The sequence below is a fragment of the Talpa europaea genome (assembly GCF_964194135.1).
Source record: "Talpa europaea genome assembly, chromosome: 7".
Taxonomy (NCBI): domain Eukaryota; kingdom Metazoa; phylum Chordata; class Mammalia; order Eulipotyphla; family Talpidae; genus Talpa; species Talpa europaea.
The window spans coordinates 91184563-91209360 of NC_140074.1; the positions used below are offsets into that span (position 1 = coordinate 91184563).

Genomic DNA, 24798 nt, shown 5'->3' on the forward strand with positions numbered 1-24798 from the left:
ATTGACTGACTCCTGCCTTAGATGTAAGCTTCCCGGAGGCAGCGACTACTATCTATCTTTTTCCCCCATTGCATCTCTAAGTGTCCAATACAAAGCCTAGTATGCTTTTTAAATTAAACACTTTTATTATGAAGTACTGTGTGTTCATGGAAGAAAAATGAGCAATACAGCTAAACTAAATGAATTAACAAATCCTTAGTATCCCACCACTCAGAGATAACCATATCTTTGATACTTTTATGCAACAGATGACAGGAATTTAGGGAAAGGTTATTTTCTGGCTAAGGGAGTGGTGAAAAGTTCCATCTCCCCTCAGTCCTCCAGGAGCCTGGCCTTTTTACGTCTGTAGATAGGAGACATATAAAGTGCAAGGAGGGTTTAGCAGGGGAGGGTTGTCTCACTTGGGGGTCAAGGAAGCCCTCCCTCCTCAGGAAAAGGCTCTTTTAGGCTGAGAAAGAATTAGTTGAGCAAGAAAATGAGGAAGTTTCACAATAAGAACATGCAATGTTTTCATTTAGAGGTCTCTGGCTGGAGGGCAGAGAGGGGACGGGAAGTGACATGAAATCAGCTGCAGGGGTTGGCCCCACCGCATTAAAAGATCTTGTCTAGACCTAACTGTTTACAGGAACTTAAGAAGATAGATGAACAAATTAAAAACACCCCGAGGAAGTGACAGATCCAGAATGAGGAACATTTTATAGGAATTCAGTTTCTCACGAATCAGTGACATAAAAAAAAAAAAAAAAACAGGCGGGGTAGGGAGGTCTATTATAAGATACAAGAGACTTAAGAGACAGAAGTTGTGTGTCTGTCGATCTTATTTCTTGATCGGAACAAACCAGCTGTCAAAGACATCTTTGGGGTAATTGAGAAAATCTGAATATGAACTGGATATTATATTAAAGAATAGATGTTGATTTTATTGACTTTGGTAATGGCATGGTAGTTACACATTTTAAAGGCTCATATTAGTTATAGATGCATGTAAGTGAGATGATTGATACCTGGCATGTGCTTTATAAAAATTTATTTATTTTTAAAGATTTATTTTTATTTATTTATACATGCACTGGGTACAGTCAGAAGCGCGGGAGGGTGAGAGAATTCACCAGAGCCAGAGCAGGGAGCAGAGCAGGCAGAAGGACCGAAGTACACTGCTGAGGGGAGCAGCGGGCGGCAGGAGAGGTCTGCGCGCCATGTGGGACCCTCCTCCGGTGGCTGGGGAGCAGCTGGGGATCGAACCGGTGCTGCAGAGGCTGCGGTCAGCTTCGCAACCCAGCTCTTAACCACTGTGCCACCGGGTAGGCTCATAAAGATTTATTTATGCTTATGAGAACTGCCGTGTAGGCCAGAGGTGTGGGGGTTGAGAGGATTCACCAAAGACAGAGTGGGGAGCAGAACAGGCTGATCTACTGAAATATACCACAGAGGGGAGCAGCGGATGAGGCCAGAGAGATCTGCTGGCATGTGCTTTAAAGCACTCTGGAAAAAAGCAGGAGATGTGTGATATTGTGATATAATTAGAAATATCTGTTTGGTCTTCATCCCAGGTTCCTGGCACAAGAATTCTTATGATTCTTAGATTTTCTTGAGTAATGGAGTGAGAGGAGCATCTTCTGTTATTCATAATAAACCCTTTTCAACCACACCTGAATTTGTGCTAATGAGGTGACTCTTGGTGAGTGTCAGGATTATTCTTTAGGAATAACCTCCTCTGTGTCTTGACTCTATCTAATCATCTGTGATTGTTTGATAGGGAGCTATGTGTCCTATATCAGTTCACACATGCTTTTCTACTCTGTAATATCTAAAGCCAAAGGCTGCCCCTAAATTAGTCACTCTCACAAAGGTGATAATGCCATCTACAAAATGAGGCAACTCCTTCACAATATCTCCTCTGGTTGCAGTGGTTTCTTAGTTTTTCCCTGCACCCTACCCCCTGCTCCATGCTGACTACTTTCTTGGCCACCAGAAGCTTTAGAGGTACTTTCTGTTCCAGAATAAGTTTCTACTTTGTGGATAGCTTTGAGGTTTATGACGGAAACAGACTGACCAAAATCTAGCTTAAGTGATAGCATCAAGTGATAAACCAGAATGCTTTTTTAATTTAATTTTAGCTATAGCAGATAATAACTAAGGGATTATATATTTTGCTTTTTCCTTATTAGTCTGCATTTTCTTCTCTATCCATTGAAACAATTTCCTGGGCATTGTATCCAACTCTAAATTCCACTGGTAACTTCATAACTGATTATAGCACAGCTGCTCCTCCATACCTTGGGTCACCATGTGGTCACCCAGCAAATATCCTCACTCCCCAATCTTTTGTCCTTTCTCTTCCCAAACCACATCTTTCTTTTTTTTTTTTTAAAGACTTATTTTATTTATTTATGTATACAAGAGCTGGGGGTACAGGCCAGAGGTGTGGGGGGGTGAGAGGATTCACCAGAGACAGAGTGGGGCACAGAACAGGCAGATTGACTGAAATACACTGCTGAGGGGAGAGCAGGTGAGATAGGAGAGGTCTGGGCCATGTGGTTTAGCTCCTTGGCTGGGGAAGGGGGGGAGTGGAGGGGGGCATTGAACTGGTGCTGCGGTGGCTGCTAATAGCTTCATAGTGCTGAGACTTAACCCCTTGCCCAAACCACATATTTCTGTGAACTAGGGCCAATCTAGTAAATCTCACTTCTGATAGCAACTATTCCTGTGTTTACTACCAGCACTTCTGACACCAAATATGTGGTTTTTATTTTTACCCACCAACCAATTATACAACTACGCTGACACAAACTGGGTATCCTAAATCACTCAATTCTGACACTAAGTACACAGAGTGATCTCAATCCCGAAAGACTGTCCCCTCCAAATGCCAATCCTAAGACCTGGGCCTCCTGCCATGGAGCTTCCAATGTTCTCTCAGGTGCGCCGCCCTCACACCTCTGTGTGGTCACTATCCCAGAAGCTCTCTTAAACCCATTTAGGATATCTTTTTTAGTGGACGACTCATAGGCAATCAAAGGCACGACTGGTTAAATCACCAGCCTTCATGATTAACTCACTCTCCAGCCCCAGTCCTCTCCCCAGGGTTTGAGGGGTATGCAGAAAATTCCAGCCCACTAATCACAAGGTTGTTTCCTCTAGCAACCATCCCCTTTCCTGAAGACCCCATGTAGGGTTGCCTCATTAGCATAAACTCAGATATGGTTGAACGGGACTTATGAATAACAGAAGATACTCCTCTCACCTCTCCTACTCAGGAAATACAAGGATTTTAAGAGCACTTGTGCCTGGAACCTGGGACAAATACTGACTCTACATGTCTTATTATATCACAGTATCACAGGGAGTAATAATATCAAGAGAACTCTATGTTGTTAATTGTTGAAACTGAGTGATGGATAGATAGGGATTCATTATGCTGTCTGGGCTTTTCTGTACTTTTGGAAACTTAGATAAAAAGATATTTATAATAAAAGAGAAGGACAGAAAGACACCTCATAAGTTATACTAGGGAATCTGAACTTGATTTTTAATTTTAAATATTTTTTTTTTACATTTTTAAAGGACAGGTTTATTAGGAAAAAGTGGGGGGGGGGGGAAGGCACCTGCATTGTCACAGGTGGGCCAGAGAGCTGCTATTTTAAAATAATTTTAAATGTATAGATGAGTGGCAAAGATAGGGAGTGTTCCTCAATGCCCTTCAGTCATCTTCTTTTCCTGTTACATCTTACGTGACTATGACATGCTTATCAAAACTGAGGAATCGATGTTAATCTAATACCGTTAGCTAAAGTACAGACTGTATTCAGATTTCTCCAGTTTTTCCACTAATGTCCTCTTTTCTGTTGCAAGATCCATTTGAGGACACCACTCCATATGTAGTTGTCACATGTCCTCAGTCTTCCAATCTGTCACGGCTTTTTCTCTTCCCTTGCCTTTCATGATTTTGATACTTTTGAGGAATAGTGATCAGGTATTCTGTAGACTGTCACACAATGTGGATTTGTCTGATGTTTTCTCATGATCAACTGAGGTTATGGATTTGGGGGAAGGTTACTCCAGGGGTGAAGTGGTCTTCTGGTGGCATCAGGCCAAGGAGCACATGGTGCCAAAATGTTTTTTTATTTCTTGTTCACCATAACCACTTGGTTAAGGGGGTATCTGCTACATCTGTCCCCTATTTTCCTTTTCTGTATTTTTAGTGACCAGAGTCAGGAAGGCCAGCCCCCATTCAAGGGGATTTTTAAAGTGGAGGACAGTCACTAAGGGGATTTAAGCAGGAGAGTAATGTGTTTGAATGATTGTTTTAGAAGGAATTCTCCGACTGAAATGTGGAGACTAGATATGGTGGAGTCTGCAATGGGAATAGATATGAGCTGGTGGATTTGAGTGACTAACGTTAGCAGCCTGGGGCAGCAGGCCTGGTTCTTTATTGGACAAGGGAGCTGTGAGAAGGTGGCATCAAGGATGGCCACCAGATTTCTAACTTGGGCAGTTGGTGGCTGGGGCCTGTCACTGAATTGAAGCCAAAAGGTCCGCGGACCCTTGGGAGAGCTTGTGCTTCTCCTGCACAGCTACTGACAAGCCATTTTTCACTCTTGGTATTGCCTTGCCTCGGTCGGCCCTGAGGATTAGTGGAGCTGGAAAATGACTTATCAACACATACATTTATTTGTACAAGTTTGGGATTGCCCAGGAGGGTCAGGGTCCCCAGTAAAAGTGGGGACAGTCAAGGGACTGAAGAAACAGAATGGATGTGAATCACCCCTAAATCCTTTTCTCCGATCAATGACTCCGTGGTTTCGAACAGTAATTTTATTTACCTTTTCGTGTTCCATCAACCGGCCTCCCCCTTGGCCGTGGGTGTTTCGTTTTCCTTTCTGAGGCGTGTAGGGAGGGGGGGTGCGCTGCTATATCTCGACCCTCATCTCCGCCGGCGGGACCCCCGCCCAGGTTTCTTTTCTCCGCGGCGCCTTCGGGCGGGGGCCGGAGGAGCGGCGGGAGTTGGGGCTGGGGGCGCCGGCCCCGGCGCCTGGCGGGCCCCGCTCCCATGCGGAGTCTTGTAGACCAGGTGGAAGATGAAGGCGTTGCAGTACCTGAGGGGCGTGGGCGCCGTCAGGGGCGGGCACACCTTCCGGGATTCCCCAAGGGCGGGGTGTGCGGCCCCCGAGTTCCGGGGCTAAGTTTGGTGCGGCCAGCTCGGGGGTGGTCAGGTCTTTTGGGCGGTGGGCGAGGAGTTGGAGAGATCTCGTGAGCTGGATCTAAAATTGGGGGCGGGGGGCCTCCCTTGTGGCGCAAGGGGCTAGGCACCGCACTAAGAAGCAATCAGAAGCCTCTGCAGCACGAGTTCGATCCCCGGCCGGCCAGGTTGCTACCCGCATGGCGCTGCAGACCTCTCCTGTCTCGCCCGCTGCTCCCCTCAGCAGTGTGTTTCAGTCAGTCTGCCTGTTCCGTTCCCCACTCTGTCTCTGGTGAATCCTCTCACCCACCCACCCCTCCCCGCATCTCTGGCCTGTACCCCAGCTCTTGTATGCATAAATAAATCTTTTTTTAAAATAAAATAAAATTGGGGGGGGAGGTGTGAAGACCTGGAGGTGGGGTGAGCAGCTCGGGCCTTGGAAGGGGGCAGTAGAGCTGGGGCGGCGGGGGCCCGGGGCGGGGAGGGTCCCAGGAGAATGGAGACGGGCGTTTTAGGATTCGGAGCCAGAATGAAAGCTAAGGGTCAGGGAGTGAAGAGGGAGAGTCTTGGGACCCTACCAGGGCATGCAGTTGTCAGTTGCTCTGAGGCGAAATGGGGAGCGGAAGGGGTTGGGCTGTGGCGGGCTGGTGCCCCCGCCGGTGGCCACTGCCATGGTCTGGTCGTCCATCACACAGCCGTACTCGCTGCTCTCGGTGAAGAAGGCTGGCACCCGGAGGGACTGGGGCAGCAGGGGTGGGGGCGGGGCCTCAGAGCCTGGGAGAGGCTCCTCCCCCGGGCTGCCTCCGGAGCTACTGGGGTCTGGGCTGGATACTAGGTCTCATACTGACCAGGATGGGAGAAGAGGCACCAGGCAGACATAGAGAGGGGCAAGAGGACCCATGGGCGCGCCCCAGGTCTGCGGGGCACATGGTGGGGGAAGAAGAGACTTTAAGGCTAGGAGGAGGGGCCGGACAGGAGGTAAAAAGCGGTCCTTGTTGCCCCCATCCCCCACCTGTAGACGGGGCAGCGAGCTCAGCCAAGTGTCCTTGAGGCCGAAGCCGGAGTTAAATCCTGCCAACAGAAGGAGAGCACGGAGAACTTAGCTCCCCTGGTCTCTCTCCCACCTCCCACACCCCAGGCTCCTCGCCCACACTCTAACTCCAGGCTCCTACCAATAACCAAGTCAGGCTTGGGTCCCTGGAGCAGGTGGTAAGGCCGTGCAGATACTTTGATCTGCAGGTCCCTGCGAACCCCCTTCTCCTTAGTCCCAGAGCTGAGCCGAGCTGATATCCCTGAGCGGACAGATACTTCAGGGCCATCCTAGGAAACCAAGAATGGGGTGGAGAAACCGTCCAGAGTTAGGGCGCTGAAAGAATACATCAGAAAGGAAAGGGGAGAGGAGAAGAGTAGAAAGGTTATGCCCAATCAGGAGAACAGGAGGAAGATCAGGGCTGAAAAACAGGGCTCCCTCAGTGCTCACCCTCTGCAAGGTAAAATGCTGCTGGTCACTTTCTGGGGGCAGGCCATCACCCACAAACTGCAACTCCAGGGCCACGTGGGGAAGCAAGACCAACAGCTCCTAAAGGACATAGAAGGACAGACCCGGGTCTTGTCCTGTATCTATCTTCACACCCAAATGCCCAATCTTCAGGTCTGGAGGGACTTACCCAAAATACCATGACAAGGTCAAACTCCTTCCCAGCTTCCACGACATGGATTTTCAGCGATTGTTTGTTCTGGATGTTGAGCTCAGGGACTGGGTGAGAAACTAGCTGTTTAAGGACATGGTCTTCCCCCCTTTTTCCTCCTGTCCCCTACCAGCTCCTTGTCCCCTTTGCTGCATGCTCCTCCCCCTGCCTCAGCTCTCCTTACAGGACTGGGGCACCAGGTGAGTGATGACGTAGTACACAGTCAGTGGGTAGGTCAGAAGCACAGCAATGGGGGAGTCCAAGCTGAGGCCCCGCCATGTGTAGTAATCCTGCCATGAGCCTGGGGAGAGTGGGTTACTGAGCAATGTGGCCCCAGGCCCGGACCCCAGTCCCTCCAAGCCAATCCCTTTTCTCCATCACCCAGGCAGCTGTCCCGATAGTCCCAATTCCTACTCTCTTAGCTCACTCAGGGTCCTTCCAACTCACCAAAGAGGCCCCTGGGTGGATCTGAGGGCACAGGGGGCATCAAGGCAGGCCCATCCCCCTGGAGAAGCTGGTAGGGATCTCCTGAGAGGATGGAAGGAAGAGGAACCTAGGGTCAGGGAGACCCTCTCCTGGCCCATCCCCTTTTTCCTTCCAAAGAGTTGTATTCCCTAAGAGAGGGTCTGGAGCGTGAGCAAGAGGAGCAGGGGGGTTTGCCTAGGGATAGGGCTTTTGGATAGCATAAGTAGCGTAACTCTCTGAAGGTTGGGATAAGGCCTGGAGTGGCCCTGGTGGTGGAGTGGGGTTTGGTGTAAATGTGGAGGGTTATCTTGGTCCTAGACAACTTTTTTCCTCCTTTCCATCGAGGCCAGGGAACCCATGCCTGAAGAGAGGTTCCACGCACCACTGAGAAGAAAGCTGAGGGATGGTGTGATGCCCCGGGGGTGCCTACGGGCACCGGGGCCTGGAATCAGCATGCTGAGCTGGGTCCAGTAGCCACGAGTGAGGCCCCTTGAGGCCAGGAAGGCCTCCTTGTTAAAGGTTTCACTGGTCACCTCTGGAGAAGAAGAAAGGGAGGTGTTGAGGGCCTGGTGGCTAGGACCCCAGACTCGCTCTCCTCAGCCTCTCCAAGGACCCTGAGTCTGAGTCTGGTTCTAGTCAGAGAGAGAACTAGCATTTCTGAGTACCTGCAGTTAGCAGGCATTGAACCCACAGAATTCTTAAAACTCTATGGGTTTTGGCATTTGTTAGTATCCCTATCGTACAGATGAGGAAACAGGCTTTAAGACGTTAGGTGATTTGTTGAAGGTTGCCAGTTATCTGGGAGGCTAGAGTTTGAATCCCTATTCCCAAATTCCCTCTGCACTTTCAGGGACCTGGCGCTTAACTTCAGCCCCAGAGATCCTGTCTCCAGCCCCAAGATCTCGCCCCCATCCACACTCAGGATCCAGCTCTTATTCCAGGGATTTACACCCTAGTCCCAGGCACTTAGCCTTAAGTGCTTAGCCTGTTGTTCCCTGGCAATAGGCCCTAGTCCCAAAGATCCCACCCCCAGCCCATCCTGATCTTATACCTGCAGTGTAGGTAAAAGGCAGAGTTGCCAGTTCTCCTGCCCGCTCCATGAAGGCTGCAAGCCTTGGGCACCAAAATCGATGGCTCACATCATCTGGGCACCGGCGCCAGTCAGTCCGGAGACAAGCCTCTCCGCAGTACAAGACAGCACTGCACTGGGGACTGGAGGCACAGGGGAGTGGTGGGCACCCAGTGTTAGAGTCATTGGTGCTCTATCAGCCTTGCACTTGGTTATTGCTCTGTATTCTTTCTACCTGTAACAACTTGGGCTTTTTCCCATCCTATGCCCATATTATTCACTGTGTTCTGCACCCCCACCGGCCTGCTTTCTCTTTCTGTTTGCTTGTTTGGGAGTCTTCCTCCCCTTTACCCCATCTTAATGGCTGCTCACCAGGGTGTTAGCTTCACTTCAAAGCTGTGCCTGTGACAAACATGGCAGGTTCGAGCCCGAAGGGAGGCAAAGGTGAAACCTGGCCGGGGGCCCCACGTCCGCATTGGAGTCTTGGCTAACTTCACTCCTAGCCTTGGGACCAGACTCTCCAGCTCTCTGGATGGGGAGGAGATGGCATCAGGCTTGGGGAGTGGGGCTCAGGAGCCTGGGCCCCTAGGCCTCCACACCCTTAGATACCAGACTCCTGTACCGATGCAGCTGGGCATCTCCCACAGTAAGCTGCCGGGGCTTTCGGGGGTCTCCAGAGCCCATGGGGCAGGCCATGCTGTGGCAGAGGAGAATGTAGGCCCGAGGAGCCATGTTCTCTGTCCCTGAGCCTCTGCCTGCACTCCCCTGGGCTCCATCCATTAGCAGGTCAATGCCCAAGATGGTCCCATGTTCATCTGTCACCAGTAAGAGGCAGGAAAGGTGCAGGGGGGCAGCCTCTAGGGAAAAAAGGGATAGTTGGAAGTAAGAGATGGCAAAGATAGCCAGGGTCAGGGGTACCACACTCAAATGCCTATGGGACTAGGTAAGTAAACTCAGTGAATAAAGGGAACTAGCTAGAGAGAACATGCCTCATCGGAAGGGGACAGCAGCTACACAGTACCAGCATTTGCTGCCATGCAGAAATGACCTATTGTCGGAACTTTAGATTTTTTTTTGAAATAGTGTAAATCCAGACTTATAGGGATTTCCTTCTTTCAGTGTTTAAATGTTGCTCAAATTAAAAATAAAATAACACTGTGGGCCAATGAAAACACCTTTTCAGGCCACATTGGACTGAAGCCCACGTGTTTGTGTCCTGGCTGTTCTGAGTGGTGTAGGGAGCTGCAGAAGGGAGTATGCTGGGCACAGGGAGGGCAGGGCCAGCCTGGTTCTTACCATTTCTCCGTCCCTTCCTCTTCTCGGGCTCTCTTTCGTCCTCTGCCCTGTCCTCTCGGCAGCCATCCTCACCACCTCCTGCCTCCTGCTCAGCGTCTTCTGGCTCCCCTGGAGGCTTTGCTGCCTGGGGGGACTCCCTGCTGGTAGGGCCTGGCTCCCCATTTTCCTCTGGTTCTGCTTTCTCTGTGCCTGCACCTGCGCCCTCCCCCCCTCCATTCTCTTCTTCTTCATCCTCCTCCTCCCCTTCCTCCCCTTCTTCCAGGCTGACGAAGCTGACGTAGGGGCTTAGGTCTTGCAGGTGCAGTGGGGGCTCATCTCCCAGGAGCCGGGCAGCCTCCAGGCCTGGTCCAGGGCCTGGCTCTGCCCCTTGCCCCAGGCTGATGCCCACACTGCGGTTGGGCAAGACATGGAGCACCCAAAGGGCAGGGTCCTGGGGCAGCCTTCTGATCTGAGTCTCCAGCTGTCGCCAGCGCCCCTCAAGGCTGGCTCCCACAGCTCCACGGTCAGCCACGAACTTGTGGAACCAGCCAAAGAGGAGGGCAGCGAAATCAAGGAACTCATCCCGGTATCCAGACACAAACTCCATATCTTCAGGGGCACGGGGCCTGGGCCCAGACTGAGTGAAAAAGGGATATATGGTGACTGAGAGGGTAGCGGTGACAGTTTGGGGCTAGGTCACAAAATAGGGGAGGGTGTGGGTTGACCCCATCACTTTGGGTGGACTCTCTGCATGAATGTTAGGAGCTGAGAATGGGGATTTCAGGGCTGAGATGGGAGTTCAGTGATGAGAATGGGTGAGTGAGTGATTTTGGGTTAAAAATGTACTCAGGTGTGAGATGGTATTTGGGGTACAATATTTGAGGCTCAAATCTTTAAAAGTAAGGTTTGAAGTGAAAATAGAGGTGAAGAGGGCTAATCTTATCAGGAAGGGTTTGGCGAGGGAAGAATCTTGGACCCGGCTGTGGGCTGTAGGAGGAGGGAACAGGAGCCAGGGCAGCCCTTTGACTTGGATCCGTCTGGAGGTGAGTCCCAAGACCTAGCCCCTCCCGGGGTCACCGCTCCATTACTCCGGTACCTGCAGCCGCCACCACTTTTCGAAGGTAAATACCTCGTGGGGGTGGGTCGTGACGTCAGGGCTGCCCGAGCCCACGCCCCTGAGTGGCCGGAGCCCCTGGCCAGTGTAGGCGTGGCCCGGCGGCACGCGGCCTTTCCAGCCGGCCGGCGCTGGCCACGTGGCCGGACACCTTGACACCTTGCCGCCGGGACCCGTGTCGGGGAATTGGAAGCGTCCGGGAGGAGGAGCGAGGCTGTAGCCGCACATGCCTGTCAGGTGCCGGGAAGGGCCTGGGTGCACCCGGGGGCACTGAGCCAAACCGAATCATCCTGTCCTGCCACTGCCTCCTAATTTGTCTGGCCTGGCCCCGAACCCCGAGTTTTCTTTCGTTTTCCCCAGACATTCCTGACAGCCCCACTAGTCGGAGGCTCTGGGCTCGGCGCGGGGGCGCGGCGGAGGAGCTCCGCCCCCCGGGGTTTCCCCGCCGCGGGAGGGAGCCACGCGGCTTCGACGGCGCTCCCCACCTCCCGCTGGTCTTTGGACCCCGCGGGCGGGCCGCCGCCCACGCCGCCCCCGCCGGAACTCCGCGCCCACCGCCCCTCTCCCCCTGAATCTCGGGTGGAGAGGGAGGAGGAACCGAAAGTCGTTGAGAAAGCCAGTCGGAAGTCACTCCCGGGAGCACTTCAGGGAGTCAGACGGCGGGAGGGAGCCCCCGAGATGTGGCGCGCCGGGGTCCCGCAGTTCCGCGTGCTGCTGCTGCTCCTGCTGGCGTTGCTGACTCTGCCAGGTGCGTCAGAGGCGGGGCTGGTGCTGGGTTCCCCAAGTCAGGGGGAGGGGGGAGGTGTGGGGGGGACTGGGTCCTGTGGGGTTGAGTTGAGTAAGTGGGGAGCCAGTCGCAACCACTGTCCCCAAGGCAGGAGGAGGGCCAACAGCCCGGTGTTGGGGACGAACTGGGATGGCACCCAGGCTCAGATGGGACTGTGGACGTCTTTGTGGGAGGGGGATGCGGGGTTGAACCTGGAGGTCAGACCCTTGTGTCTGTAGGAGAGGCTGTAAGGGCAGGTGGGTTGGAAGTTAAGTTACAGCTGAGGAGCCCTTTGACTTGACCACCTGCTGACCACCTTTTCTGCCCAGGGTATGGCAACGAGGGGAGCGGAGTCGGAAGTTGTCGTTGTGATAGCCGCGTGCCTTCCAAATCCCCTCCAACGGCTCAAAAGTTAGAACATTTCCGAAAACACCTGGAAGGCTATCTGCGCTGTGTCCGCGTGGTCAGGTAATTTCACCCCCAGCTGGGAGGGCAGTGCAAACCCTCCCTGCCAGGTGCCCCCAGAACCCTCTGGTAAAACTGGAAAACTCCTTCTGAAAGGACCTAGCCTTTTCATCAGGCTGTGCTTGCCTAATTCTCCACACCTTCATTTCCCTGTGCACCGCCCTGGACTTTCCCAGTACCAGAAGAAACTGGTGTTCTCAGGAGTGACTTCACGTCCTTGGCATGAGGAAAAAGCTAGGAGAGGGTGGTGACAGTGGGAGGAGATTCAGCTGAGACCTGGTCCTTCCTCCTCAGGTTCCAATTTCTTTTTGGCACCCGAAGGCAACGCACAAGTGTGTGTGGGGGCAGCAAAGATCCCTGGGTATCGGAATTGGTAAACTGCTTTGATCGAAAAGGTGAGAGCTTTCCCCTTCTCCATAGGCTCTGTCTTTAAGGCTCAGTGGCCTTTTACCTATGACATATCATTTTCCTAGAATCTTCTAGGTACTTTCCTATTCAAAGTACTGTCACTTAAATCCCTGTTTACAAACATCTTTCACTATCACTTTCATGACTTTTGCCAATTCATCCTGTTGCCTGTGCTATTGTTTTTCTTTAAATCCAGGCACTGTTTTTGTTTTCCAATATTTTATTAGGAAAATTCACCGACATATACAGTGTAAAAGCTGAAAGAATTGTACAGTGAACATCCATACACTTACCACCTACACCCTATAATATTTGATTTTTGTATTTTACATATTTTATATAACAATAAATACATTTGGTATTTACATTGAGCTCACAGCATTTTAACTGTATTTCCTTTAGTGTACACTCATCTGTTTACCCATCCCTCCACTTATCATCGACTGACTTTATTTTTTGATGTATTTCCATGTAAATTGAAGGCATGACTATACTTTATCCCCAAACACTTCAGCATGTCTATTATTAAATAGAGTTCAATATTTTTATTAATTTTATTGGTATAAATTTGACAGGTATGTAAATTTAAGGTGTACAAAGCATTACTGTGATACATTTATATGATGTAATATGATTGCCTTTGTAACAGTATGTATCACTTTATATAATTATAGTATATTATTGTCTATTTTCACTATACTGTGTGTTAGATCTCTATGGCTTATTGCAACTACGCATTGCAAGTTTAAGAGTTCAATATTTTGTTGTCCCTTTTTTCTTTTGAGGTAAAATTTACATATAATAAAATGTAAGTGTATACAAGTAACTTTTGAAAAACTTAAACAGCAACTTGTCCTGAGCAATAACATCAGCCAAGTCATAAATTTGACGCACTAGTAGTATCTTCCTCCTAAAATAAATATTCAGTCATTGAAGTACAAAATGTTTTCCCATGTTCCAGCTGTCATCTGTAGCAGTGGTATGCGTACCGTCCTTTGGATTACACAGATCTACATCATTTCCTTGACTCTTCCCAGCTACCTTGCCCTTAGTACTGAAAATATCCTCACTTTACATCTGAAAGGAAAGAGCCCCAGAGGGGTGAAGAGACTAGGGGCAAGGTCACATGGCTACTCTGTGGCAGAGCCAGGGTTCCAACACAGGTCTCCCTTCCCCAGTTCAGAAAGGCATGCTCCTGCAGTGGTTCCATGTGATGGTTTGCTCATTTTCTTCTCCCCGCCTTTCCCCTCTGCCCATACCTTTCTCTCCTGGCCTTCAGCGTTTCCCTTGATGTTCTCCTTGACCCACTACCCTTCCCTCTACTTCTTTACCTTGTTCCCTCATAGCCCCGATTTCTCACTTCTTGCCTTTCCAGAATGTGGACTTGCTTACTTTGGGAATATGGCCCACCAGAAGAGATTACATCCCTCCACGGCCCAGGGTCCTGAGTCCACAGAAAGAACACCTTTGAATATCAGCACTCCTGTCCAGATGTACCTCCCACCCACCTTGCAGCCTACCCTTCAGCCCAGCCTTCTAGCAGAAACACCCTCCTTGGACAAAAAGCTCACCTACTCCAATGAAACCATCGATTCTAGTCTGGAAACTAGGGACAGCCAGAAGCAAGACAAAGTGCGTTCTGCAGTGCTGGTACCAGTGCTGTCCCTCTTGGTCATCACCTTCATTCTCACCAGTGTCCTCACCTATGTGCTGTGCAAGAGGAGACAGCAGTCACTGCAGAAGTATCCAGGTAAAATGGGCCTCTGAATCCCTCCTCTAAAGGACCCACATTTTCCCCAGCAGGGATCCTTCCCCAGGGGGGTCAAGTGACTACAAAACTGCCACAGGCAACACATAAGCATACTGTTGCAACAGGGTTCAAAGGCCTTGAGGAAGAGTCAGTCAGAAACTGCAGAATTGATGGGGAGGGAGGGAAGTTGTCAAGGTTCCAGGAACCAGTACTTGTCTGATAAAGCTTACAGCACATTAAGATGGCAGCTAAAGTACTCTAGCGGGAGATGGAGCTATGAAGGAAGGTAGGAAGCATTCATTTAATTCATAAATCTTTGTGAATGGGTCATAAGGTTAATATTATGGGGTCTGATTCTTCAGTTCAAGCTGTCATCCCCAAATGTCCCTTAATCTCAGCGCTCATCTCTTCTTTTCCAGGTTTGGAGTTTGATTATGCACATGTGACACCAGATTTCAACACTTAAGCTGAGAATAGAAGTTTGTGAGGGCATGGCCTCCCTGGTGGTGCAGGGGTTAAAGATACCGCTTTCAAGCTATCACCAGCCATTACCCACATGGTACAGCAGACCTCTCCTGCCTGCTCGCTGCTCCCCTCAGCAGTGTATTTCAGTAGACCTGCCTGTTCTGCTCCCCACTCTCTCTGGTGAATCCTCTTATCTACCCCCCACCCCCCCGCAACTCTGGCTTATACTCATTTTTGTACCCATAAATAAATATTTTTTAAAATACGATGTTTGTGAGGGTAGATTGTGATTTGTTCAATGTAATGCATTTAATACTCCAACAATCATGGTAGGCACTCTACATGTGTTTGTTGATAACTAACACAAGAATTACAAGCCATTGCCTTCTCTTAGATAGTCTGGATTTTTTTCAATACTATAATATAGAATATGCCTTTTTACAGAGTAATATCTTGGACAAGTTCTATGTGTGTTTTTTAACTATAAAATTTTTTTTTTTTTAACAATTATTGACTCTTTCCACAGACACTGGCCTTGTAACACCTTGTCATAATTCCTGCCTTCAGCTTCTCTGCTGGTGGTCCCTCTTGTCCCAAGTTTCTCTGCATACAACCAACTATTCCTCCCAGATTCACGCCTCTCCCACTTTGTCCCCTGACTCCACAGTAAAGGTTTGGGTTTTCCCACCCTTGCTCCTCAGCTGGTGATATACAGACAGGTTTCACTTCCTCAATCCCTTGTATCATCCATATATGCCCTAGTGAGAGTCTGAGTTCCTTGTTTTGCTACTGTTTTTATTAAAATCCTTAGTTTGTGGGTTTTTTTAAGATTTATTTTTTATTTATTTATGTATACAAGAAATGGAGTATAGGCCAGAGGTGTTGGGGGCGAGAGGATTCACCAGAGACAGAGTGGGGAGCAGAACAGATGGAACTACTGAAATACACTGCTGAGGGGAGCAGTGGGTGAGACAGGAGAGGTCTGCTGCACCATGTGGGGTCAGCTCCCTGGCCGGGGATCAAACTTAAGCCATTGTGGTCACAGCGCTGAGACTTAACAACTAGGGCACCAGGGTGGCCCCTAAAATCCTTAGTTCATGTTTTGCCTTTTCTAGTGAAGAATGTGTCTTCACTGGGTCACATTGTGGGAAGCCTGTGACAAGGATATGTGGGAAATGTATGAGGAAGTGGGCTGATGTCTGAGTCTCCACCTCTTGTCTAAGTCAGTGCTTTTGTGAAATGCAGAGCAGGAGCACTCTGCTGGACCAGCCAGAGCATAGTTTTGGGCAGTCTTAGTCTTTATGTTACTCCATTCCCACGTGTATCTCTTTGTCCCCATATATTTGACCAACAGAGAATGTATGAGGCAGCTCATGCTCCTCATCTTACAGGTCTCCAGGTTCAGGCCCAGGGTGCACATGGTGGTTTCCCTCCAAGTTCTTGCTCCATCTCCTTGGTCTAGTTTTCCAGCATCTGCTCACAGGTTCGGGCTACATCACTGAGCTTAAGGCGAGCATAGTCCACTCGTTTCAGGGCCATTTGACAGTCTTTCCTTGAAGAGTAGCTGGAGCCCTCATGGGGTTGCCCTGTGGCCACCTACAGGATAGTTAGATTGATCAATGAAGCACCTCTTCCCTTAACCATCCCTCACATGGGTCATGACTCCTCCCATTTCTTCCTTGAGTTTGAACCAGTCATGCCGCCCGGTGGCTGGATGATCTGGAGCAAATCACTTAATTTGTTAGCCTCATCTGTAAGGTGAGGTTGACAATAACTACTTCTGACAGTTGGAAGATTTGGTAAAATACTGCAATCCCGCCCCATTTCTCAGAATGTAGACACCCAGAGTTTGAGGCCCCTGAGGTCAGCCAAGTTTCTAGGGACGAAGTCGTCTGGCTTTGTTTACATGCCTTCTCCCAGGATTTCCCCATCCAGCTCATGTGATGCCGTCCAGCGAAGTAGGAACAAACTCCCCGAGAAGGAGGAGTCATCCCACCCAGTCGCGTTGACGCTGGCTTGGAGGCCTCATCTTCCCACCCTTGAATGCGAAGGCTAAGAAAGCAAGCTGGGGTGGGTGCGTAGCACCTCCCACCACATACACACCTGGGTGAGGTAGCGGATCTGCGCCGACAGCTCCGCCTCCACGCGCTGCACAGACGCGATAAAGGCACTCGCATGCCGGTCTAGGAGCCGCTCGTTGGTTTTTTCTTTGGACAGTTCCAGTATCACCGTACCTGCCAGGGCGGAGAAAGGGCGGGGCTACCTGAAGAAGGCCCGTACAGCCCCGCCCCTGGGCCAGCCCCCTCACCGCCTTTTCGCATGCGCCGTGCAGGAACTGCGGCTCCCTCCCCAAGCCAACCCCGCTCCTGGAGTCGCGTGGGCGCTCGAGCGCGCCCTACTCCTTACGCCTCCGGTAGTCGTCGTATCCCGAACCTGCACTTTGAAGAATGGCTCCGATTTCCCGTTCAATGTCTTCCAGGCCGCGTAGTCGCTCGTTCGCCAGGCTGTAGGTAGCCATTGTCACCCTAGGAAGCCACCTTTCGCAAAAGGCGATGCTTGAGCCCGGAAGTGGCAATCGCTTTGCGCCTGCGCACAGAGTTCTTTATAAGTACTACAATTCCCATGGTGCTCAGCGCTGTCTCGCCTGTCTCGAGTCCTCCGGTAAACTACAAGTAGCCTGCGCGCTCGCGGTCTGCGCAGCCACCACAGACCGCATGTGATAAGAGACTGTCGAAATAGCCCCTAGCCTGGGGTTTTTCAGACATGTTCATCTTCACGCCACTAAAATGAGGTCTACACTTTATTTCTTCTACAAGAATGTATTGAGCGTCTGCTGGGTGCTAGGTGATGATGGTGGGAGATCTGGAGTATTTCTCCAGGCTCGACAGCTGTGGACCCTATGTCTGCCCATCCTGCCCCAACAGATGGGGCCTGGGGGAAACTCAACTTGGTGAGTGTTACATTATTCGCCCTAGCGTTTGCCCTGGATAGGAGCCGAACTGACACACAGACTGTCAATATAGTCTTAGATACTGGCTTCTTTCAGTCTTTCCCCCGTCCCTGTGTTGCCTATTATGTGTTGGGCCCTGGGGATACAAAGATGAATGAAGTAGACTCTCATGTGAAGGCAGGATAGTTGTGGTTTTTTTGTTTGTTTTTGTTTTTTGGGTTTTTTTTGTTGTTGTTGTTTTGTTTTTTAAGAGAGATGCCCAGGGAGTATCGCTAGGAGCACAAAGAAGGGATTCTGGGAGGAACCGTTGCTTGAACCATACATGCAACCAGCTGTTCCTCACCAGAACTGAATCTTAGGGGGTTCAACCAGTTGGCTGAGAGATTGGAGTGGAAAAGATAAACGGCATGGGCAGGTGCATGGTCCTGGGAAGGGCTCTAGCACGTTAGAAATACAGCAAAGGGATTCAGTTTGGAGTGAATGGAGTGTGGCAGTGTTAGGTGTGACAGTGATGGACTTGAATGGAGCCGGAACAGGAAAAGACTTGTAAGTTATTTGGACTTTATTTTCACGACATTTTGAAGTCTTTGAAGACTTTTAAAAAAGTGTTTTACGACCATATTACCTTTTAGGAAAGATCAACCTTGACAGTTTATAGAAAATTGAGAATAAAACCAGTTTGCACATGGTTAGCAAATGAATGGAGACTTTCAGTTAAACTTAAAGAATCTAGCTTTTGATGTCACTCCTTTTCTAAATCCTAATAAGTTAAAAGGGTTTTCTAAAGGGGAGATACAATAATAACAACTTTAAATTGAAAGTGGAAAATAGAAAGGTAAGTGAAAACTGACTTAGCAGAGGAAGTGGGAATTAAGCCAGTAGTGAAGGAAGCTTAGAGTTAACTTGATTTACCCTTAAATTAGTGGCATCAGATACAACTGGGGCCTAGAGGTGTAGGTATTACAATTAGGAGGATTATTTGAATCCTCTGGAGCTCCTCTTTTTCTCCTCCTACCTCAGCAGCTATTCTCCTATATATCAGATTACTGGAGATTTCTTTGTTGCAGATGGAAAACAGAGGGTCTTTAATATGGAGGGCACCTGGGCACAGTTGGTTGAAATAAGAGATTAAATAAAAGTTTTAGTGAGTGGTGGTTTCTAGAACTCTGGCAACCGGGCTTATACCTTCCAGGCCAGAGAGTGAAAGACTTATCTAGGGTATTTGGTTGGTCAGGTCTAAGGCCTAAGTGTATTAACATCAGTTGCCCAACAAGCCATTTAGCAAGATCATCCCAAAGTGAAACCCACAGTTGGTAAATCCCTGTTGTGTCCATAGATCTTCTAGTCAATTTAATACCCCCACCCTTAAATATGACAAGACTTACAAATTGATTGTAGATATTTGAAGAGAACTTTCTTTAAAAAAAAAAAAAAAACCTGTGGTTTTTGAGTGTGATTTGACAGGCTTATTTTATTTTAAAGATTAATTTATTTATGCATACAAGTACAAACCAGATGTGTGGGGGTAAGAGGATTCACCAGAGACAGAGTGGGGAACAGAACAGGCAGACTGACTGAAATACACTACTGAGGAGAGCAGTGGGCGAGACAAGAGAGGTCTGCTGTGCCATGTGGGTAGCTCCCTGGCTGGCCTGGGATCAAATTTGTGCTGCAGAGGCTGTGTATAGCTTCACAGTGCTGTGCTTAACCCCTTGCACCATCAAGGAGACCCTGAAGAAAACTTTCTAACATGAAAAGCAGAGACCAAGATAAAAATACCTTAGAGGGCCTCCCTGGTGGTGCAACAGTTGAGCCCTGGGCTGCGAAACTGCCCGCAGCCTCCGCAGCACTGGTTCAATCCCCAGCCGCGGGCGAGGGTCCCACATGGTGCGCAGACCTCTCCTGCCGCGGCCGCTGCTCTCCTCAGCAGTGTATTTCATCAGTCTGTCTGTTCTGCTCCCTGCTTTGGCTCTGGTGAATTCTCTCACCCTCCCACGCTTCTAATTGTACCCAGTGCTTGTATAAATAAATAAATAAATCTTTAAAAAAAAATACCTTAGAGAATATGGAATAAAACTTAAGGGCCTCCCCGGTGGCGCAGCGGTTGAGCGCTGGGTTGCGAAGCTGCCTGCGGCTTCTGCGGCGCCAGTTCGATCCCCGGCTGCTCCCCGGCCACCAGAGGAGGGTCCCACATGGCGCGCAGACCTCTCCTGTCGCCCACTGCTCCCCTCAGCACTGTACTTCGGTCCTTCTGCCTGCTCTGCTCCCTGCTCTGGCTCTGGTGAATTCTCTCACCCTCCCGCGCTTCTGACTGTACCCAGTGCATGTATAAACAAAAAACCAAACAAACAAACAAATAAATAAATAAAAACATGCCTCTATTAAAAAAAAAAAAAACCTTAAGTGAAAAAAACCCCACCATTGATGCTTTTCATAAGAGATATTACAATGAAGAAATGAATCCAGAGAGCACACTTGAAAAACAAAACTGAAGGAAGGAATGAAAAAATCTAGTAAAGGGATCAAAGAGAAATTGAAGCACTCTCTCAGTAAAGCAAAAGAAAAGAGATGGTGTCTAGGGAGAGAAAAAAGATGGTTTATAGGGAGAAAAAAAAATAACTAATCTTAAATTCTGTAAGGAAATAAAAACAAAACAAAAAATAAATTAAAACGTGAAGAACAAAAAACTTTCTAAGAAGAGAACAGAGAAAATGAAGAGGAAGAAAGGACTTGTGCTTTCAGATTAAAAGGGCCCATCAAGTGCCCAGTGTCCTGATAAATCTTGAAATATCAGAATACTGGGCTCAGAGAAAAAGGTCTTTCAAAACCTTGCAATGTGAAAATAGACTACATGCTAAAGATCAGCAATCAGAATGGCTCTGGGCCTCTTGATAGTTACACTCCACACTAGACATCAATGGAGCAATGCCTTCAATATTTGGGGCAGAGAGTTCCAATGTAGAATTTAGTACTTCAGCTGTGCTAGTAGGGTGAAGGCTAAAAAATGCAATGACTCAGCAAAATAATACTTCATTTTGTCTCACAGAACAGTGCAGTGTGGGGAATTCCGTGTGCTTCACAGATCATACCATAAACAAGGCGAGCAGTACAGTTCTGCTAGCCTTTAGGGTCTTATACTCAAAAATGTGGTCTGCACACTAGTGGCATTAGCATCACCTAGAAGCTTGTTAGAAATGCAGAATTTCAGGCCCTACCCCAGACCTGCTGAATATCTGTGTTTCAAGATCTGCATGCCCAGTAAATTTGAGAAACATTGCTCTAGGGCTTTGCTATCTGCAATGTCAAAACTGGATTGCTGCCATCCCTGGGTAGCAGCTGGCAGGAGCCGGGTAGAGAAAATGTGTAGGAGGCACACCTGTCTCAGGTCTGGCTAGGAAATGGCCCATATAATTTATACTTATGTTCCCTTGAAGAAAACTTAGTCATATGGTCTCACCTAATTCAGTGATTCTGGGAAATCCAGTCCTTACTTAGATGGCCACCTGTTGTTCTAGTACCAAGGAAGAATAGATTTTAGGGGTATCCGGACCCTCACAACAGCCAAACTATCGATACAAAGGTAGAATAAAGACATTTTGATATGTGTAAGTTCTTAAGTTTTTCTCCTAAATGCCCCTGGGAGGAAGTTAAGAGCTAAATGCAGAAGAGAAAGATAGGAAGCCAGAAAGTAAGGCCTTAAATTAGCTAGGTGAACAGGAACCGTGGTTTATGGTGAAGGGAAATCCAGATCAGGCATGAAGACCATCCAGTTCAGAGTAGAGCTGATTAGAAGGCTCCTAGAGATATTTCTTCAAGGAGATGAAAATGATGAAACTTATTTTGAATGAATTGAGGGGATATACAGACTTCTGGAGGAGAGTATAGGAGGGACTTAGTAATAAATTCAGAGAACAAGCAAATTTTTAAAATAAAAGCTATTTTGGGAAAACAAAGTTGTGCAAGAACAGAAAGACAATCATAACATAACACATGCCTCTGCAATGTATATTTTCATAAGCATAATCATGTAAATGCTGAACATTGATCTAACTCACTGCAGTTGATAAAATTCTCTTGGGTGTATAGAAAGTGTTTCATGGTCAGGCAAGGGGACCTACGGGAGCTGTCTTCACCTTGTGTGGTAGGAAGCCAGCAGACAATGCTTAAAATGAAAATAAAGCAGCAAAATAAGCATGTTTAGAGACATGGACGTAATTACCAAAAGAAACATATAAAGTAGGAGAAAATAGTTGCCTCTGAGAATGAAATTGGAGAAGAATGGCTCTACTTTTTTTCTCACTTAAACAGTTTTAATTTACTAATCCTCTCATGATAAGTCTACGCAATCACCGCAGGTATCTGCAGAATCTTTACCCCTTCGCTTTGCTAGCACCAAAATTGGCCTTTGCTGTCCCCTTGACTTTCTTCATTCTTTTCTTGAGTTCCTTTTGCTATTATCTTGTCTTTTTTTTTTTAAAGATTTATTTTATTTATGCATACAAGAACTGGGGTCTAGGCCAGAGATGGGAGGGGAGGTGAGAGGATTCACCAGAGACAGAGTGGAGAACAGAACAGGCGGATCTACTGAAATATACTGCTGAGGGGAGCAATGGGTGAAATAGGTGAGGTCTGCTATGCCATATGTGGATTAGCTCGCTGGCCAGGCATCAAACTCTTGTCTCAAGGCTGGCTATAGCTTGACAGTGCCGAGACTTTAACCCCTGCCGCCACCAGAGAGGCTCTGTTTTGTTTTTTTCTTCTCCTACTGGCCATGTCTTGCAATCCTATGTTTGGGTTCATTTTCTTTGCATAACCCAAGGAATTGTAAATTATACCAAAATCAGTTTTCTTGCCACCACCAGAGTGGGTTCTGAATCCAAATACCAAGATGAGGGGCCTCCCTGGTGGCGCAAGGGGTTAAGCACGCACTGTGAAGCTATACGCAGCCTTAAGTTCGATCCCTGGCCAGCCAGGGAGCTACCCACATGGCACAGGAGACCTCTCCTGTCTCACCCACTGCTCCCCTTGGCAGTGTATTTCAGTCAGCTTGCCTGTTCTGCTCCCTACTCTGTCTCTGGTGAATCCTCTCACCCCTCGCACCTCTGGCCTGTACCCCAGTTCTTGTATGCATAAATAAATCTTTAAAAAAAAAAATACCAAGATGACATTGGGTAGTGGTGTGCATTTCAGCTAGTTTTTCCTGAATTTGTTTAAGGCCCTGTTCCTTTCCCAGGGTGAAGGACGTCAGTGACCATTTCTTTTCACTAACGCAGTCGGTAGGTTATCATTTCCCTGTTCCAGATAGTTACTGTGTTGTTCACGATGATGGTGGATCCTCAGGAGGCCAAGGAGGAAGAGTGTACTCTTTATTGTAATAGGCCTGTGTTTCTATCTGACTCCTGAAACTATAACTTTGAAAACTAAAACTAAACAAAAATGAAAAAGGAAAGAGAAGTATGCTTTACTGTGAAAGAGACCCAATGTGAAGGAGAGTCTTTTCTTTGGCTACCTGCCTTCCTTTCTCCCATCTTTATTTCCTTTAATAGGTGAGACCTGTGTGGGTTTGTTTGCCTTGGAGGAAGAACCAATGGAGAGAGGCTGAGGTTGAAGAGAGGGGGGTGGTTTGCTGAATCAATGTCTCAGGGGAGGTAGTGGTGGGGTGGGGGGAGCAGTGTAAGCACACGGTGGAGGGATTAGCTTTGAACTGGAGATGGCATCTTAACCTGGGTTGTGTAGGAGAACTGGTGTAGATGTCAGTGTTTGTAGGAGGTGGGAAATTGAGATCACTCATTCCTCATAGCCTAATCTCTGTGAAAAACAGGTCGCTATGAGTGTGAGGAAGGGTGGGAAAATTAGTAGCTAGGGTGGAAGCAGGAGAGAGATGTGACTGGAGACGTTAAGAGGGACAAAGGGTTATCAGGTATTGCAGGCCCAGCCAAGGTTAGAAACCCTGTTTGTAGTGGCCCCAAATCTGTATCCAGCACCTAGGACAGTGCCAGCACCGATGATGTGTTCAAAAGTATGTGCTGAGTGAACAGGTAAGTTTGGTTGTGTGATTTTTCTGTTAGTGCTCAGCAGCCCTGTGTTGGAGTGGAGAAGGGCAGGGTGATGTCTGGACAGAGCTAGGGTGAGGTTTGAGAACAGGTATTATGAAAGGGAGAGAAACAGAGTGCTGATGAGATAGTGATTGTTATGGTGACCTTGACTTTTAGCCTGGGAAAAAAAGGAAGTCTCAAACTGTGAGAAAACAGAAGGGCCAAGAGGTTTGTGACAAAAAAATCAAGAAGCCATAAAAAGGTGATCATAATTGACTACATTGAAATAAAAAAGTTATGAATCAAAAAAAAAATACTAGGAGCAAAATATTTTGAAACTGAAGGTGATGGTTGCACAACACTGTGAATGTATTAAATGTGACTGAATTGTACATTTAAGATGGATAATTTCCTTATATGAATTGTACCTCAGTAAAAAGAACAAAAATTAGAAACAAATTCAAAAAACAACTGACAAACTGGAAAAAAATATTTGCAAACTATATGACTAAGGGCTTATTTCTTTACTACAAAAAGAGATCTTAGAGAACATTAAGAAGAACAGCATCAACCCAACAATCAGTTTCATCTTCACTAGTAAATGGAGAAACACAAATTAAAACTAGGATGATACCATATTTCGACTGCTTGCCTAATGAAGTAAAAAAGATGCTTTAAAAAAAAGATTTATTTATTTATGCATGAGAGCTTTAAAACATTTTTTAAAGAAAAAAAAGACCAGGGGCCTCCTTGTTGGCTCAAGGGGTTAAGCAGCACTATGAAGCACTCGCCAGCCACTGCAGCATGAGTTCAATCCCTGACCAGGGAGCTGACCCACATGGTGCAGCAGACCTCTCCTGTTTCGCCCTCTGCTCCCCTCAGCAGTGTATTTCAGCTGATCTGCCTGTTCTGCTCCCCACTCTATCTCTGGTGAATCCTCTTATCACCCCACATGTCTGGCCTACACCCAGCTCTTGTATACATAAATAAAATAAATCTTTTAAAAAAATGTTTTTTAAGTCACTTGACTTTTTTGACCCATTAATTCTACTTTTAAGAATTTGTCCTATGGGGCCTCCCTTTGGCACAAGGGTTAAAGACTCGGCACTATGAAGCTATCAGCAGCCAACACAAGTTCAATCCCCAGCCAGGGAGCAACCCACATGGCA

General features: G+C 48.0%; 3 protein-coding genes across 3 annotated transcripts; 1 reads left to right on the top strand and 2 right to left on the bottom strand.

Annotated features, from left to right (window-relative positions):
• Nucleotides 1–4924: 4924 nt before the first annotated feature.
• On the bottom strand, nt 4925–10301 carry ZMYND15 (zinc finger MYND-type containing 15; the record flags this gene model as incomplete). The annotated part of the gene is made up of 13 exons (XM_084237208.1): nt 9698–10301; nt 9024–9258; nt 8774–8929; nt 8384–8544; nt 7715–7867; nt 7315–7395; nt 7052–7168; nt 6847–6935; nt 6660–6758; nt 6352–6499; nt 6192–6250; nt 5758–5918; nt 4925–5096 (listed from the first exon to the last, which is right to left on the bottom strand). Exons 1-13 carry the CDS (start codon nt 10281–10283, stop codon nt 4925–4927), a joined length of 2217 nt encoding a protein of 738 aa, XP_084093334.1. The 5' UTR covers nt 10284–10301.
• Nucleotides 10302–11468: 1167 nt separating this feature from the next.
• On the top strand, nt 11469–14645 carry CXCL16 (C-X-C motif chemokine ligand 16; the record flags this gene model as incomplete). Its single annotated transcript, XM_084237905.1, has 5 exons — nt 11469–11538; nt 11886–12024; nt 12316–12416; nt 13805–14179; nt 14599–14645. The coding sequence occupies 5 exons, from the start codon at nt 11469–11471 to the stop codon at nt 14643–14645; spliced, it is 732 nt and encodes a 243-aa protein (XP_084094031.1).
• A 1457-nt stretch (nt 14646–16102) lies between these two features.
• Nucleotides 16103–17315, bottom strand: MED11 (mediator complex subunit 11; the record flags this gene model as incomplete). The annotated part of the gene is made up of 3 exons (XM_084239264.1): nt 17078–17315; nt 16748–16878; nt 16103–16240 (listed from the first exon to the last, which is right to left on the bottom strand). Exons 1-3 carry the CDS (start codon nt 17160–17162, stop codon nt 16103–16105), a joined length of 354 nt encoding a protein of 117 aa, XP_084095390.1. The 5' UTR covers nt 17163–17315.
• Nucleotides 17316–24798: the final 7483 nt, after the last annotated feature.